The sequence below is a fragment of the Saccharomycopsis crataegensis genome (genome assembly GCF_037102585.1).
Source record: "Saccharomycopsis crataegensis DNA, jcf7180000000084, whole genome shotgun sequence".
NCBI classification, from domain to species: domain Eukaryota; kingdom Fungi; phylum Ascomycota; class Saccharomycetes; order Ascoideales; family Saccharomycopsidaceae; genus Saccharomycopsis; species Saccharomycopsis crataegensis.
The window spans coordinates 3,876,844-3,892,406 of NW_027043829.1; the positions used below are offsets into that span (position 1 = coordinate 3,876,844).

Genomic DNA, 15,563 nt, shown 5'->3' on the forward strand with positions numbered 1-15,563 from the left:
ATTTATTATCGCCAATTTGATATATAGAGGAGCCACACATGTGTAGGCATCGTAAAAATTAATCACAATCGCTCTAAAAGAATCAAGTCATGATCGATCTCATCGGTCGTCAATCCCTTCACTCCCATGCTCTTTTTCCCCCGGCCTCCAAGATGGGTCGGTGCTGGTTTCCGTTCCTTTCTGCCACGCCTGGCTCCACCTCTACCTAAAACTGCGGCGCTTCCACCGCTACCAGATACTAAAGACTCATTCTCACTCGTTCCTCTTCCTCCAATTCCCGCTTCAGATCCTGAATCATTAGTAACACCACTTCCATAACCTGGTCGTCCACGAGCCCCGCGGCCCTTATTGCTTTTAGCATTGGTGCCACCAGCATCACTAGCGATAGATTCATTACCGTTCTGCTGGGATAGCAATTGGACATATTTGGAAATCGACTGGCTGGACATGAGCATCTTCTTCACATCAAGCCCACGGTTCTTATGCCCAAGGAATTGGGTGAAGTTGTTTTCTGTAATGATGATAAATTCCTCATTGGATATCAATGGAGAATATCCTTCGAAAATCGACGTTAATAAATCCTTATTTTGAAGCTCAAATTCAATAGCCTTTTTATCATCAGAAAACTTGGCATTTTTGATAGTGATGTCTAATTCATTTTTCAACCGCTTATTAACTCTGGAGCTTGCTCTACCATTTTTATCAACACCAGTGGATACCAAACCATCGGTGGCACAGTTCTGATCACTATTATGGGAACCATCAGATAACAGATCCTGATAGGCACTGATACCCATATCTTTCCGTAGCCCGACCAATTTTTGTTCAAGTTTGTGTGGACCATCAAGTTTAATTCCCAAGAAAATCTTATCGGAAGTTTTCGAGTTCACATTAAAAATGTTGGCTTCGTGTTCTTGAGAGTTATCCTCAAGCATTTGTTTTTGAAGTGCAAAGAAGCTTTCAAGATTAGTCAACTTGTTGTACATCACATCATGTATTTCATTGCAAGAGTTCCTAACACTTTCAATGTAAGACTTCAAATTGCGGTTCTTGAGATATAAAGTCCAATCATGAAGTCTTTGAAGTTCATACTCACGGCGTTCAGCGGCATTATTATTTTGACTGCAGAGGTCACCTAACAACTTTATATTATTATCATCTTCATGTTTTAGCTTTTGACGCTTAGCCAGAGGCTCAAGAAATTCTTCCAACGGATTACTTGAATTAGCAGAAATTGCTACGAGTTTTCTTTTAAGATGCAGTATTCTGTTTTTGTAGAGAGCCACTTTATTTTCTTTAACATAATTTTCGATATCTCTCTCATAGGATTGTAATCTCTTTCTTCTATCACCAAAATTTCTACCAGATGAGGAAACTAGCTCTTTATCATTATTGGCTATATCAAATTTCGGAATACGAATGCCAACTTCAACAGCATTTTGTGGATCCTGAATCTTACCAATCTCTTGCAAATGGTCCACAACTCTTGTATTAGCATCGGTTCCAGTTTCATTAATGTGCAGATAACTCATTCTCAATTCTCTGGCAATCCTTTTCGTGTAGAAATTATCAAAATAGTTCTTTGCGCTAATAAGATACAATTCATGGATTGCATTCGCCGTTGGTTCATCAATATCTTTCAATTGATCCTTTGCAGCCAATATTCTGCCAATAGTCAAATTATTAGGCTTCCATAGGCTTCCCAAGCTAATATCCCTTTCCTTCAATAATCCTTTGCGAACCCGATCAAGTTTGAACTCATAACTCATACCACTTTCTTGCAAGAATTGTGCTACCGTTTGGAATTCAGCTTCAGATATGTTTTTGCGCAACATGATTCTCGGAGGTCCGGGAACAGGCGCCAGCACCTGAGTTCCCATTGGGACAGGAGGGATCATCATTGGATGGAAGCCCATTGGAGGTCCAGGAACAACTCCTGGAAGAGGTGGCCCCATTAGACCTTGGGGGATATTGATGGGAACATGCATCTCTGGAGGTCCGTCAAGCGGTAGAGGAATAGGACTGGTAAAATTAGCAAATGGAGGTCTGATAGGAGACATATTTTCCAAAGGCTCGGCATGTTGCGGCTTGGCACTAGGAACAGACAGAACATAACGGTTGGCAGTATCATCGTCATCACTACTTTCATCATTTATTTTGATAAATGGCGAAGGAACACGAGCCGGTAAATTCACGGCTGGTTCGTCATCAGTCAATAAGCTAGATAATTTAGTCAATTTAACCGTCTTTGGCACTTCTTTTAAGCCTTGTGGAGCAGAAAAGTTCGAAGGATCAAGTATTGGCTCAGTAGGAGGACCGATTGCTATTGTCCGTTGCATAGAGAAAGATGGTAATCTTTTGCCTGTGCGATATCTATCGCGGTTTAAGCTATCCATTCCACCGTTATTGTTACCCATACGACTATTGACATTATCATTACGGATGGGGTTCGAGGAAGGCTTCACATCAATAGTTCCAGAGTTGAAGGCAGGAGAAGGAAGATTTTCAATATTATTATTCGATAAAGTGGGTAGCTGTCTCTTATCATCTGGCAGATTTCTGTCATAAGAATTGGATATTATATTTATATCTTTGATATTTTTCAAAGTGTGAGGAAGATTAAGGGGTATCAGATATATTGAAGACGGTTTTTGCGGTTGTTGTTGTTGTTGTTGTTGTTGTTGTTGTTGTTGTTGTTGTTGTTGTTGTTGTTGTTGTTGATATTGCAGTACTTGATTTTCATATTGTTGATCGAAAGGAACGCTGTAAGAGCGAGATGGCGTCAGGTACGGGTTAAACGAATGATGTTGTGGGATACGCAGTTGTGTTGGTTGCTGTGGATGGGTTTGAAGCGTCAAAAAGGGCGATATTCTACCATCGCTGTTGTTTTGTGCAGATACTAGTCCATACGGAGCTTGTGGTTTATAAGGTTGTTTTTGAGGCTGGAAAAATCGCTGCTCACTGCTGGTGCTATTGAGGCCAGGAAGGACGAAAGGAGAAGGGTTATTATGGGATACCAGGTGCGGTAAAAAATCGTTTCGTTTGGAAGGACCAACTATTGGTGGCAAATAGGTTGACGCAGGCAAGTTATGGTATTGGGGAGGGACAGTTGGCGGTTGGAATGGCGGATTACTGTTACTCAGGGCTCGGCGGCTAAGAAACGACGATTGGAGCGGTGGGAGGGAAGGACGCGAGCCGTCCTGTTGCTGGAAGTTGTGGTTCATTCTGAAAGAGCCCACGCCATGAAATAGTAGTATATATGTGTGTGTGCGCAAGGTGGACAGTGACTAGAGAGATAATGATAGTGGCAGATGTGGGCGTTCTGACGATGTGATGATGATGAAGACGAAGAAGAAGTTTTTGAACGAAAAAAAAGTGCAGCGCAACCTGCAGCAACCAACATACAGCGCAGGCAGATCAGAAGACGCTCTGTGGGTGGACGTCGTAGATACACACACACCCTCGTGTGGTGGTTCACACCAATACTAATATATATGGTGTTTGATTTTGAGAGAATACTATAATGTCTAGAGGGCTCAATCTGCATAGGAGATCTGTTTGGATTCTGCTCCCTGGATTCTGCTCCCTGGATTCTGCTCCCTGGATTAGGGTTGCATAAAGACTGAGGAAACCAAAAACTGACTTTGTACCAGTATTACAGTGACAGCAATATGGTAAACACGTTAGGCTGCTCCATTATTAATTTCACAGGTCCTACAGATTATCTATTGTACAGGGCGTGTCCCCTGGTCCCAGTATTGCCAAGTGGAACCGCACCCAAGTGTGTCTGTGTGTCGACTGCATGCTTATGAGGCCATCTTCAATAATTTGAAACCTGCTGGCCATGAAATATATACAGAATAGCCCATTAATTAAACGGGAAAAAAAGCTGATAAATAATGATCCTGCTGATCCCACTGATCTTACGTTCGATTACACAACAAAACAGTGGTTTTCCGTTGGATCATTCAGAAAATTCCCTTCATTTTTTTTGCGCATAATTTTTCTTGCTGCATTGATCAGGACCCCATGCAGTAGTGGTAACTCAACATACATATCCCGCAAATCAGTGGCTAAGGGGCTGCGCATATAATAAAAGGGAAGTCCATTGGCACTTAGAAACAGAAACATCACCTATTTTTAAAGAAAAGAGAGGTAACACAAGGGTTAAGAGGCAAATAATTCAAAGAATATATATAAATTACATTTACCAAACACTTTGATAGTTCATGAAGTTGTGAACAATATATCATCTAATTTTCAAACTTTTACGGCTTTTTTTTTTCCAGAATTGAATACTTGGAATGCCACAAATTAAAACCTTTCTAATAGGGTCAGAGCTCGAAAGAGTAGATACAGAAGAACAGGTCATCTATATAAAGGGTCACTATTTTATTGATCGAAATAAGGAGGATTACGCACAATACGATTCCGATGACCAAGGCCTCCAGCTTCTAAAAGATTCGAAGGTGGCAGAACTTCAGGAGCAATACAATATAGATGATTCAAAACTTAGCCATAAAGTAACATTTAGAGTGCTACTACCGTTTTGTATTATATCTGCCATCCACTATATGACAAGATTTGCCATTGCTGTCGCCTCCCAAGTTGGACTCAAGGAAGATTTGGGGTTGACCGACTCCCAATATAACCTTGCCACTGCAGTATTTTTCATTCCCTATGTGATATTTGAGCTTCTTCTGAACCTTTTACTCAAGTACATTCGGCCTCACTATTTCATGACTTTCTATGTTTTCATGTTGGGAGTGACAGTGCTTTGCAACGGATTTGTCACCAGTTTTTCAGGAATAATCGTTTGTCGATTTTTCACTGGTCTTTTCCAATCAAATTCTTCAGCCCTCTACTATATTTTAGCAAATTATTATCCGAACCACAAATCTCAAAAAGTTTACACCGCATACTATTCATTCGGAACTGCTGGAGGGCTTCTTAGTTTCTTGTTAGTAAAAGTTGCTGACAAAATTGACATTTTGAGTCGCTGGAGCTGGATATTTATTTTCGAAGGGATTTTAACGATTTTGCTTTCGATTCCCCTTTTCTTTTTCATCCCTGATTTCCCCGAAGGGGCAAGGTTTCTTGATGATGATGAAACCATATATTTGGTAAAGAAACTAGAAGTGTACGGAGGCAAATCAGGTTATCAACTCCGAGTTGGATTCAAAGATGTTCTTGCAGTTTTATCTGACCCGCTACTTTGGTGGGGTACCTTGGCTTATCTTGGTGTTCTCGGATGTTCCTATTCTTATGCATACTTTGAACCTACAATTGTCCAAGCATTAACTGATGATATACCTGGTTCAAATAAACTTCTACTCGAAGGAATACCGTTTGCTATTTCCATAATATTGGCCAATATTTTTGCATGGTTGTCCGATTATGTCGAAAAACGGGCCCCATTTGCTTTAATTGGAGCGTTATTGGCATTTGCGGGTCTCATACTAATGGAACTGAATCCAACTAATAATACCGTGAGATACTACGGTTGTAGCATGGCCGTGGTGGGATTGAGCTGCACAATTCCTGTGGTGGTTTGTTGGGTGACTATGAACTTTGGTGGCCATTTACGTAAAAATGTTGCCACGGCCTGGATGATCAGCTTTGCTTCCACAGCAGGAATTTTTTCCAATTTTTTGTTTACCGATGCTGATGCTCCACAATATAGAACAGGGATTTGGGCAAATATCGTTTTTTTGAGTGTTTCATTCTTATTTATGATAATTTACATGTTGAGCTTATTGCAAGAGAATAAGAAAAAGACATCTGCCATTTATAGAGAGCATTTTGATGCTTTGAGCTCAAGAGAAAAAACATTTTTGGGTGATAAAAGTCCTCTGTTCAAGTATATGTTATGATTTCATTTCCATTTTCATTTTTATTTTTTCAACTATAAATTGGATTTTCAGGTTTGGCTTTTAATTAATAATTATTTTATTTCTTGTTTCATTCTTTATTGTTTGACAGTCACTGTATTTTTTCACTCTTGACGGTTGTTGATGAAACATGCTTCATAGAAAGAACAGCATCTTTCGAAGTTTATTTCCCAGAAAAAATGCCAACATCGCTCATTTGTAACCTGAAGTAAATCAGTTGAAAATTGCTCAAGATTTCTTACTTCTTATGGTTTGTAGTTTGGTACCAAACTCTTGCAAATGATTAATATCTTTCAGAGAAAGATCTTCGTACAAATAAGTATTAAATGGTGACAATTGATCTAGATTTTTGTAACTTAATAATTTCTGCCATGAATTGTATAAAAATTATCAAATATAATAATAAAAAGAAGAGCCTGCGAGGAAAAGTCAATAATAAAAATAATAAGATGAAGGAATTAAAATAAATCCGTGCAACTAAATCAAATGAAAAATAGAAAAGCCTAGAGCCTTTACTCGCACAGACAAAGTAGACGCTCCAGGAACCATAATATAATAATACAATTTTAAGAGAAAAAAATAACAGTAAACAAGTGAGGCCATAATGGTCATAAAACTTTGAAGAAAAACCAGAATAAAAGGACAAGAACAATTTATAAACATTAAAAATTTGCAAAAAGAACAACTTGATTAGCAACACAAGTAAGAAGAAGTAATCTGAGCCGATTATACCATGCGTTCCACAATGGTGCGTCGTCCCTCAAAGGCTTCAGAATTAGGGTCAGATGGGACAGGGCGATTTTCTGCAATATCTACTGAATCAGAATCATTAACCTCTGGGGTTTGATTACCGAAGTTAATTGTCACAGTGTGATTTTCAGGATTCGTTGTAGTTATAATACCGTTGCCAGCATCAGTAGTGCCAGCTTCAGGGGAAATGGGAATGACGTGATTATGGACGATTGAAGCTGTGTCTCCCGGTGGCACTTCTGTTGCTAATTCCTGAGTATTTTCTTCTTGTTCTCTTTGAGTTTGCTGTTCTTCTTGTAAGATATCTTCATATCTTGAAACAATTACACTGTGAATAAGATCATCCTTAGTTATTCCCATAAGACGCCAAAAAAATCTAAATCTCCAAGTAAAATATTGACTCTCAACTTTTGCTTTGGCTATTTCCTCTAGCTCTGGGTGCGACTCAAGTGCCTCTGTCGCACGAACAGATAGGGGACGCAACAGATTCAAGTATTCGTTATAAGCCTCAATATTACGGAGAGCAAGTTCATTTGCAGGTTCTGCAGCGCCAGGCGTTGCCGTCCCTTCAGTAGCATTCTGACCATCACCAGCATCATTGGAATTACTATTGTTTCGGGCCAGAGGTCGACCAAGCGCCAGGAGTTCAATCATAATACGATGATTTTGAGACATGATTCTTTCGGTCTCCCTAAGTCTAGTAACCTCTTCTTCAGTCATCAAATCGAAACGGTGATCATTATTTTCGTTTTCATCGTGGGAACCGCTATTATTAGAACCGCTGCCGTCTCCATCATTAATAATACGATTCCTAAGGTAATAATCACGTTTGCATAAAGGACAACAAGCTTTACGATTACTTAACCATGGGTCAACACAAGTTTTATGGAATACGTGACCACAAATAAGACCACGGACAATGTCATTAGGAGTGAACTCATCAATGCAGATTGCGCAAGTATCATCCTCATAGTGTATTTCTTTTGGGGGTTGATGGACTGATAAGACACTTTTAATGGATTGTACATCATCAATATCAACATTACTAACGACGCTTTTCTCCTTGGAGGCTTGTCCTTTATTATCATCATTTAAAGCTCCATCTTGTGAATTTGAGTCGCAGTACTTTATCTTAATGTGAATATCACGGTCAAGGGCGTCTCTTTCTGCGCCACCGTTCAACCAGTCACTATAAGTTCTTTCGGGGAAGAGATAATCTAGTTCCTCTGTAGTTAATCTAAATCTTTTCGAGAACTTCAAGGGCAGCAGATGTGTATCAATAGTTGGGAAAGCAAAACCAAATCTACCAAATGGTACCACATCTCTTATTGGATATGCTGGATCGAATACATTATGATGAACTTCAGTTAATTCACGCAAATCCGAATTTGAAGAGCCAGAAAAAAGAACTCCAATCTTAGCCCTGACAAAATAACGAAGGGAGAAGAACACAAATAGAACGGCAATGAAAACACCGATAACTATTGCCAAGTAGAAAAGTGCTTGAGAGGGTTCATTTGCGCTCCATGTAGTGCCTGGGTCGGGTTGACGGCTTTCAGTAGATGTGGGAGAAGGAGGAGTACTACTTAGACTAGCAGGATCAGGAGGAGTGGAGGACATCTTCTTTATTTTTTGTTTTTCCTTTCTTTTTCTTGTTCTTTAGACTTGGCCGATGTTGAATACCTAATATTTCCTAAATATTCAAGTTAAAAAAAAAAAAACAACTGGATCAACCTTTAAATGTCAAATTTTCCCGAAATCTAACTTTATTGATAAATATTATTTGTACAAGGTTGGATCCAATATCACTGCCAATTAAATTATTAAGTATTTTTTCAATAAACCAGAAAATACAGACTTTTTGTCTGGTTTGTTCTAATGGCGAATAATTATGGCTAAATCTTATACGCAAAAGTGGATCGGTAACAAAGGGGGCTTGTGATGTGCCAAAACTCGTAGCCTTTTTAAGTAATAAAGTGATGGGCAATGCGCCAAAAATTATGGTTTGTGAAACCTTTGAAATAAAAGAGGAAAAAAATCTGGGGAACTAAGGTTGATTTTGACTTGGATAAATTGGGCAATGGTCGGTTGGTTTTTCACTTGGATAGTGTTTGAGCAAGATTATGGTGGAGACATATTCTTTGCTCAAAGGTAAAATTTTCCTGCGCGGCCGGATAGGATGACCAGCCCTTGTGCAGGAAAATCCTGTCATGTGAAGGATATCAGATATATTAGTGATACATTTGCCTATATAAATATGTATATAAATCCATTTAAATAGATATATAAATGAAGATTATTTTCTCAGTGCTCATTCCTTGAGGACATCGAGATTCGTCAGCGCCACTTGCCACATCAACAAAGAAAAAACCAGCCGATATGGCTCAAATTGACCGGCAGCGGCAATCATGTACTGTTCATGAATAGGAATCCAAGTTCTCTTTGGTTTAGACTTGGTTTTTGTCCATTTGCAAGGATATTTGGGATCAATTTCTACGGTGGACTTGAGTTTGGCGAATAGATCTTCTCTGTCCTTGAGGTACAAAGAAGCGCCTTTGGCAATCCCCAAATCCCCTGGGGCAAAAATATCCAATTTCTTCATTCCAAATATCAAAAACATTTGGGCTGACCACTCACCAATACCTTTGAGCTCTACAAGTCTGTCAATAATTGCTTGATTATCACCATTGAGCATAAAATCAACAAACTCTTCAGTATCATTCTTGATGAAGGCCTCAGCCGTGCCCTTCATATACTCCACTTTTCTGAGACTAAGACCCGCTCCCCTTAGATCCTCTGGGGCAGCTTCCACAAAGAACTTTGGAGGAGGGAATTCGGTACCTTCCCCTTTGTAAAGTTTTTGAATTTTAATTTTGATAGATCTGGCAGCAGCACCGGAAACCTGTTGCCCAATCAACCCGCGACAAAGAGCCAGAAAAAAGTATTGTAACAATTCTTTTCTCCCATCAATTTTGTCCTTCTTATATTCTGAAACAGCAGCTTGGAAAGGTTCAGCTTCAGATTTGGAGAATGAGGGGAGGTTGGCGTTGAGGATGTAAGGCTCTAAAGTTGGATCAACAGTAAGTACATGCTTAGCAGCAGTGACGAAGTCGGAAATGTATTTATCTTGCAATCGTTTGATTGTGGTCTCAGACGGACCGGATGAAGTTGGAACAACATTGATTTGTACAATCTTCTCGGAAATAACTTTGCGTTTCTTGGTTGACAGTTCTGCAACTTTTTTGATAGTGCGCTTTCTTATTATCTTATTGGTATCCGAAGAAATGGCGGTAATAACCTCCGTGGCAACCAAGCGGGATTTGGTCATAGATCTGGTAGATACCATTTTTGTCTTACTCAAGTTATTAATCAAAACCAACATACTTCAAAACAGTTCTTTAGATAAGTTGGGGGGTAATGCGATGAGCTGAAAATTCGAGGTAATCGGGGATGTACCATCTGGGCGGGTCGCAGATGCTCTATTTTTCTTTTTTTTTTAAAACGTTTTGCCACTTCCTTTAGTCTTTCATAATAGTAGCCAAGACTATTAATATTATATAAGATACAATAAAGGCACTATGAAGATCTCCATTTCAATTGCGCAAACCGAAACAATCCTTTCCGTCCATGTCCCGAACGATATGTCTCTTTTGGACTTACGAGCTTATCTTGAAGCGGAAGATTCAGCCATTTCTGGAAATTGGAAACTCTCTTTGAATTCGAAAACGTTCACGGAAGAAGATACTTCCAAGACATTGGAGGAATTGGGAATCAAGGATAATGATCTATTACTAATTTCCACCAGCACTGCCACAGCTAATGGTCCATCATCTTCAACTACTACCACTAATAACGCGGGTGCCGCCGCCTTGGAAGATCAAAGAATTGAGGAACTTAGATGCCAACTCTTAAATGAACCACAAATTAGAGCTCAGTACCCGCCAGAAATGTTAGATACTTTAAATGAACCTGAACAATTCAAGTTATTTTTCAAATCACTAATGCGCCAGGGCATTCAAGGAAATGCAGTAAATTCAGCCAACATCCATGGAGATCCTGATGATCCAGAGAACCAGAAGAGAATCTTAGAAATGATTCAACAAGAGCAAATTGAAGAGAATATGAGGAACGCTCTCGAATACTCCCCAGAGACTTTTGCGACCGTCAGCATGCTTTATGTTGATGTTGAGCTTAATGGCCACAAAGTTAAAGCTTTTGTGGATTCGGGGGCTCAACGTACTATCTTGTCACAAAAGATGGCCGAGGAATGTGGAATTTCAAGATTGATTGATCGTCGTTTCCGCGGAATTGCCGCTGGTGTCGGATCAGGCGAAATCATTGGACAAATTCATTCTGCCACTATCAAAATTGATAAGTATTTCTTCCCTTGCTCATTCACCATCCTAGATACTAACGTAGATTTTCTCTTGGGTCTCGATATGTTAAAGCGTCACCAGGGCATCATTGATCTCAAGAATAATAAGTTAGTTCTTGGTGATGCAGAAGCTTCGTTCTTACCAGAATCTCAAATTCCAAGGAGTATGTTTAATTCAGGTGAAAATTTACCTGGCTCTCTTGCTCCAAATGGATCACGCTTGGGCGGCAATATTTTTAGTGCTGAGAACCCAGCTCCATCCAAGAAGGCAAAAGTCACTACTGAAGCTCCTAGCGCGGCTTCCTCTGCAGCCGGAAATGCTGCTTTGTCGAGACTGGATGTAACAACTGCTGCTCCTGCATCTACTAGTACCTCCAGAAAATATACCGATGCAACGATCAATCAATTGGTTTCATTGGGATTCACGAGAGACCAAGTAATAAAGGCATTAGATGCCACCGGCGGAAATGCAGAATTTGCTGCATCTTATTTATTCCAATGAAGAGGTTGCTCATTAAAATAAATTTCGAAGCCCAATTTCCTAACAAAAATTTTATGTACAATTAGTTTCAACGTCAAATAATAATAATATTAATAATAATGTTAATAATAATAATAATAATAATAATAATAATAATAATAATAATCATGTAGTAATATTGTCACAATTTTCTTAAACACAAGAGTATAGTACATAAAACAGAAATCACAAGATTCTAAAGTCCTCCTTTAAAATCCAACCTGCTCTGGTTTTATCCCAATCGGCAATCTGTCTTAAGATCGACCTCACCAATCTGATGTCGGAATCATTAGTTAAGTTGAGTTTTAACTCACCAATAAGCTCTTTAGACTTCGCAAAATAGCCGTCTTTACCAATGAGAATCATTCTCACTCTTTCTACAATTTTCTCTTTATTTTCCAAAATCGAAGACGTAAACGGTAAGCTGGAATCAATTGGGGGTTTCATCTCAGGTGATGAATTCACCACTTCAATTGGTTGCTCAGGCTTGAGTTCACTCAATTTTTTCATAATGGAGGCCGAAGAAAATTCATTAGTAAAACCATTTTTACCAAGTTTGGAATTGCCAGCGAGCCTCACTCCTCTTGTCGTGACCGATCTAGCTTTCACAACTTTACCGGCACTCCCAAATCTTCCAGTCCAAGTTGGCACTCCAATCTTATTTTTCCTCGCAAGTTTTTTAGATTTTACGAGCGACTCAACTGCATCATTAGCGATTTTCTCTGCTTCTTTCTGAATGATTGAATCACTAGCGCCCATTGCAGATGCCTCCACGTCATCGGTTTGAATACTCGCTTTGATACCAGAACCTTCTAAAAGGCTACCAAGAATTCTGTCCTCGTCCACTGGTTTCCGTTTCTTTTTCCCGGTAGACCGACTTTTATTGTCGTATTCGATTTGACCTTCACCAGTGTTAAATTTTTCTAGCTTCGCCACACCAGTGATTTTTGCAACTTTCGTGAAATCATCAGTACTAGTTTTTTTTGGTTCCAACCTATTATTAAGTTTTGGATTCTTGTAATATTCATCACCATTTTCATCATCATCCTCATTACCATAAGTAAACAAATCATTAAGTTCGTTCATCTTAAAAACTCTGCGCTGATTAGGGTCTTTCAACACCTTGTTACTTAAAAATTGTTTGAAAATCTGTCTTTGGTAAATTTTTTCTTCAATGGTACCTTTTGTCATCAATCTGTAAATTGTCACGTCCTTCTTTTGCCCCAATCTCCAAGACCGCTCTCTAGCTTGGATATCAGTAGAAGGATTCCAATCTGGATCAAAAATAATCACTCTATCGGACCCAGTCAAATTAACACCTAAGCCGCCAACTCTGGTAGTTAATAGAAAAATATGAATTGTGGGATCATGGTTGAACCTATCCATCAACTCCTGTCTAGCCTTTATCGGAGTTGATCCATCCATACGCAAATAGTTTATTACATCATCACCGGTGCCCAATCTTTGAATAAAAGTCTCTAAAATATTCAACATTTGTTTGGTTTGGGTGAATAATAAAATTTTATGTCCTTCAGATTTCCAAAGAGTAACTAAAGTCTTTAAAACTTGCATTTTACCCGAATAAGCAGGATCACCAAAAGACTTTTTGATTACTTCATGCGATGAATTGTTATCATCAGAATAATTATCATCACCACCAATAACTTCTTCCGCTTTACCTTTAAAATATTTTTCATTGAGTAGCAAAAGATCGGGATGATTACATATTTTCTTCATTATATCAATGCCATATAAAGCATTTTTTCTGCCATTCAAAATAGATTCTGCAGTAGAAGATTTTAGGAAATTAAGGTACTTGTCTTGCTGGTATTTCGTCAATTTACAAAACAACACCATTTCCGTTTTTTTAGGCAAGTCTTTAGCGACATCCACTTTCAATCTTCTAAGCAAATAAGGACTTATCATGTTCTTTAATGCCACTGCACATTTTAAAGAGGTTTGGACTTGAACATTCGATGCGTTTGCATAGCCACCCATATTGATGGGAACGACAAATTCCTGTTGAAATACAGGCAAGGTGCCCAACTTGCCGGGATAAACAAAGTCAAATAAACTCCAAAGCTCCGTAAGGTTGTTTTGGATAGGAGTCCCCGATAAAATAATTCTGTGAGGCGTTCTTAATCTTTTAGCGCATAATGATACTTCAGCATTGGGATTACGGATTTTGTGACCTTCATCAAGTACCGCGTACCCCCACATCTTTTTTAATAATAATTCGGAATATATTTTTAAGCCAGCGAATGTTGTGACAATAACTTGACGTCCAGGATCATTTGAGTTGAATGCCTTTTCAAGTAAATTTTTTGTCAAAGCGCGCAGCTTCTTCGAAGACAAAGATTTCTTGATCTTTTTATCTTCATCATCTTCTTCTATAAGTTCATATAATTCACTGTCAATATCTTTTTTCTTTCTAGGCTGCATACCTGAACCAATAGAGTGCAAGATTGACACTCTGAAAGGAGCCCACCAGCTATGGAACTCATTGACCCATTGCTTCATTACTGTTGAAGGGCAAACAATCAAAATTGGTCTATTGATCCTTTTACTATAATGCAAGGCTGCCAAAAAGGAAATTATCTGAATTGTTTTGCCTAAACCCATCTCATCACCAATAATGCCCCCGACTTTCTGTGAATAAAGTTCCCAAAGCCACTGGACACAAGTCTTTTGATAATCAAAGAGTCTTCGGAAAAGCTCACCAGGCACCTTGAAATTTTCGTTGAGAACAGCATCTTTGTAATCAAGATTTGGCAAAAACCACTCTTCTTCATTGTACCTATTTTCTACACCTTTTGATTTTCTATAATTGGAACGATTATCAACCCATTTACTGATTCTTTTTTTATAATGACTATCGTCACCATCATCAAGGTTAGGTAGACCTTCTTCTTCTTCTTCTTCCTCCTCCTCCTCCTCCTCCTCCTCCTCCATTTCCTGCTTTTTGCTAATGAGTTTACCTCGTTTGCGTTTTCTTGAAGAGGCCATCTCAACATCCGAAAGTTCAAAGTCTGAATCGTCGCCTTGTTCCTCCTCGTCTTCTATTTCCTCCGAAGCAATATATTCATCCTCATCCATACCATCATGAACATTAGAATTAACCAAATCATGATTCCTTTTGTTTTCATCAGATTCTTGCTCTTGAATAGAAGATTTTGATACTGTTGATGTAACTATTTCTGGGGATTCTGTTGTTCCAAAATGAAACGAGCTTGAGTTACCAAACGCGGTGATCTTCCCAGTTCTCACTAAATAGTCTTTTTCAGTTTCATTGGCCATTCGCCCTTCATGTGAATGTCCTAAAACATCAGTATTATCGTCTAGTCCCCTGATTTCTTCTTTTCTTTGCTGAATTCTTGCCTTGATATCATTTATGTCATTTGTTATATCCGCTATTTCTCTCATCTCCATATCTTTGATTTGTTTCTGCATGTAATTTTTTTCAGAGATTTTAGTGTATGGGTTTTGGATTCTGTTTTTAAGAGCGTCTAGTTTACCATAATAGACCCCTAACTTCTTCTCAGCTTTCGCTAATCGCTTTTGATCCACCTCATCTTCATTGTGAGCAATGGTTCTTGTCAACTTTGCATTTAGATCCTTTTCCAAATCCTCCTGCTGAACCAAATTCACATCAAGAGAGGCAAGATTGCTGAGTTCTTCATTAGTTTCCCCAGTAATATCACCACTATCCATATTTGAGTTTTTAACTACTTCATGGGCTCTTTTTGATGACTCTCAAGGCGCGATGGCCTACAAAATTTTCCCGACTTTTTTCTCCTGCGAGGATTGCGATCTACTGGTGTATAGTTAGTAGCTGTATTGGATAGTCAGAACCGAAAACTATGTGCTAGCGCAACCAGACAGTATTTAGTCGAGATCTAAAAACCTAATAAGTGTAATAATTTTTACTCCATTACTGTAGAGATTATATAAACGCTACCAGCTTGGTCTCCCACTGTTAGACTCGGTTAGTACCAGCAGCACGGTTGTTTACTTTTTTTTTTTATTT

The 15,563-nt window shown here is 38.8% G+C and overlaps 6 protein-coding genes across 6 annotated transcripts; 2 read left to right on the top strand and 4 right to left on the bottom strand. All coding sequences in view use genetic code 12, as the record gives it.

Annotated features, from left to right (window-relative positions):
* Positions 1–62: 62 nt before the first annotated feature.
* Positions 63–3,224, bottom strand: DASC09_046340 (uncharacterized protein; the record flags this gene model as incomplete). The annotated part of the gene is made up of 1 exon (XM_064998233.1): positions 63–3,224. One exon carries the CDS (start codon positions 3,222–3,224, stop codon positions 63–65), a length of 3,162 nt encoding a protein of 1,053 aa, XP_064854305.1.
* A 1,080-nt stretch (positions 3,225–4,304) lies between these two features.
* DASC09_046350 (uncharacterized protein) lies at positions 4,305–5,873 on the top strand (the record flags this gene model as incomplete). Its single annotated transcript, XM_064998234.1, has 1 exon — positions 4,305–5,873. One exon carries the CDS (start codon positions 4,305–4,307, stop codon positions 5,871–5,873), a length of 1,569 nt encoding a protein of 522 aa, XP_064854306.1.
* Positions 5,874–6,617: 744 nt separating this feature from the next.
* Positions 6,618–8,261, bottom strand: DASC09_046360 (E3 ubiquitin-protein ligase RNF103; the record flags this gene model as incomplete). The annotated part of the gene is made up of 1 exon (XM_064998235.1): positions 6,618–8,261. One exon carries the CDS (start codon positions 8,259–8,261, stop codon positions 6,618–6,620), a length of 1,644 nt encoding a protein of 547 aa, XP_064854307.1.
* Positions 8,262–8,952: 691 nt separating this feature from the next.
* Positions 8,953–10,023, bottom strand: MAG1 (DNA-3-methyladenine glycosylase II; the record flags this gene model as incomplete). Its single annotated transcript, XM_064998236.1, has 1 exon — positions 8,953–10,023. The coding sequence occupies one exon, from the start codon at positions 10,021–10,023 to the stop codon at positions 8,953–8,955; it is 1,071 nt and encodes a 356-aa protein (XP_064854308.1).
* Positions 10,024–10,219: 196 nt separating this feature from the next.
* DDI1 (Ddi1p) lies at positions 10,220–11,518 on the top strand (the record flags this gene model as incomplete). Its single annotated transcript, XM_064998237.1, has 1 exon — positions 10,220–11,518. One exon carries the CDS (start codon positions 10,220–10,222, stop codon positions 11,516–11,518), a length of 1,299 nt encoding a protein of 432 aa, XP_064854309.1.
* A 204-nt stretch (positions 11,519–11,722) lies between these two features.
* Positions 11,723–15,247, bottom strand: RAD26 (DNA-dependent ATPase RAD26; the record flags this gene model as incomplete). Its single annotated transcript, XM_064998238.1, has 1 exon — positions 11,723–15,247. One exon carries the CDS (start codon positions 15,245–15,247, stop codon positions 11,723–11,725), a length of 3,525 nt encoding a protein of 1,174 aa, XP_064854310.1.
* Between the last annotated feature and the right edge of the window lie 316 nt (positions 15,248–15,563).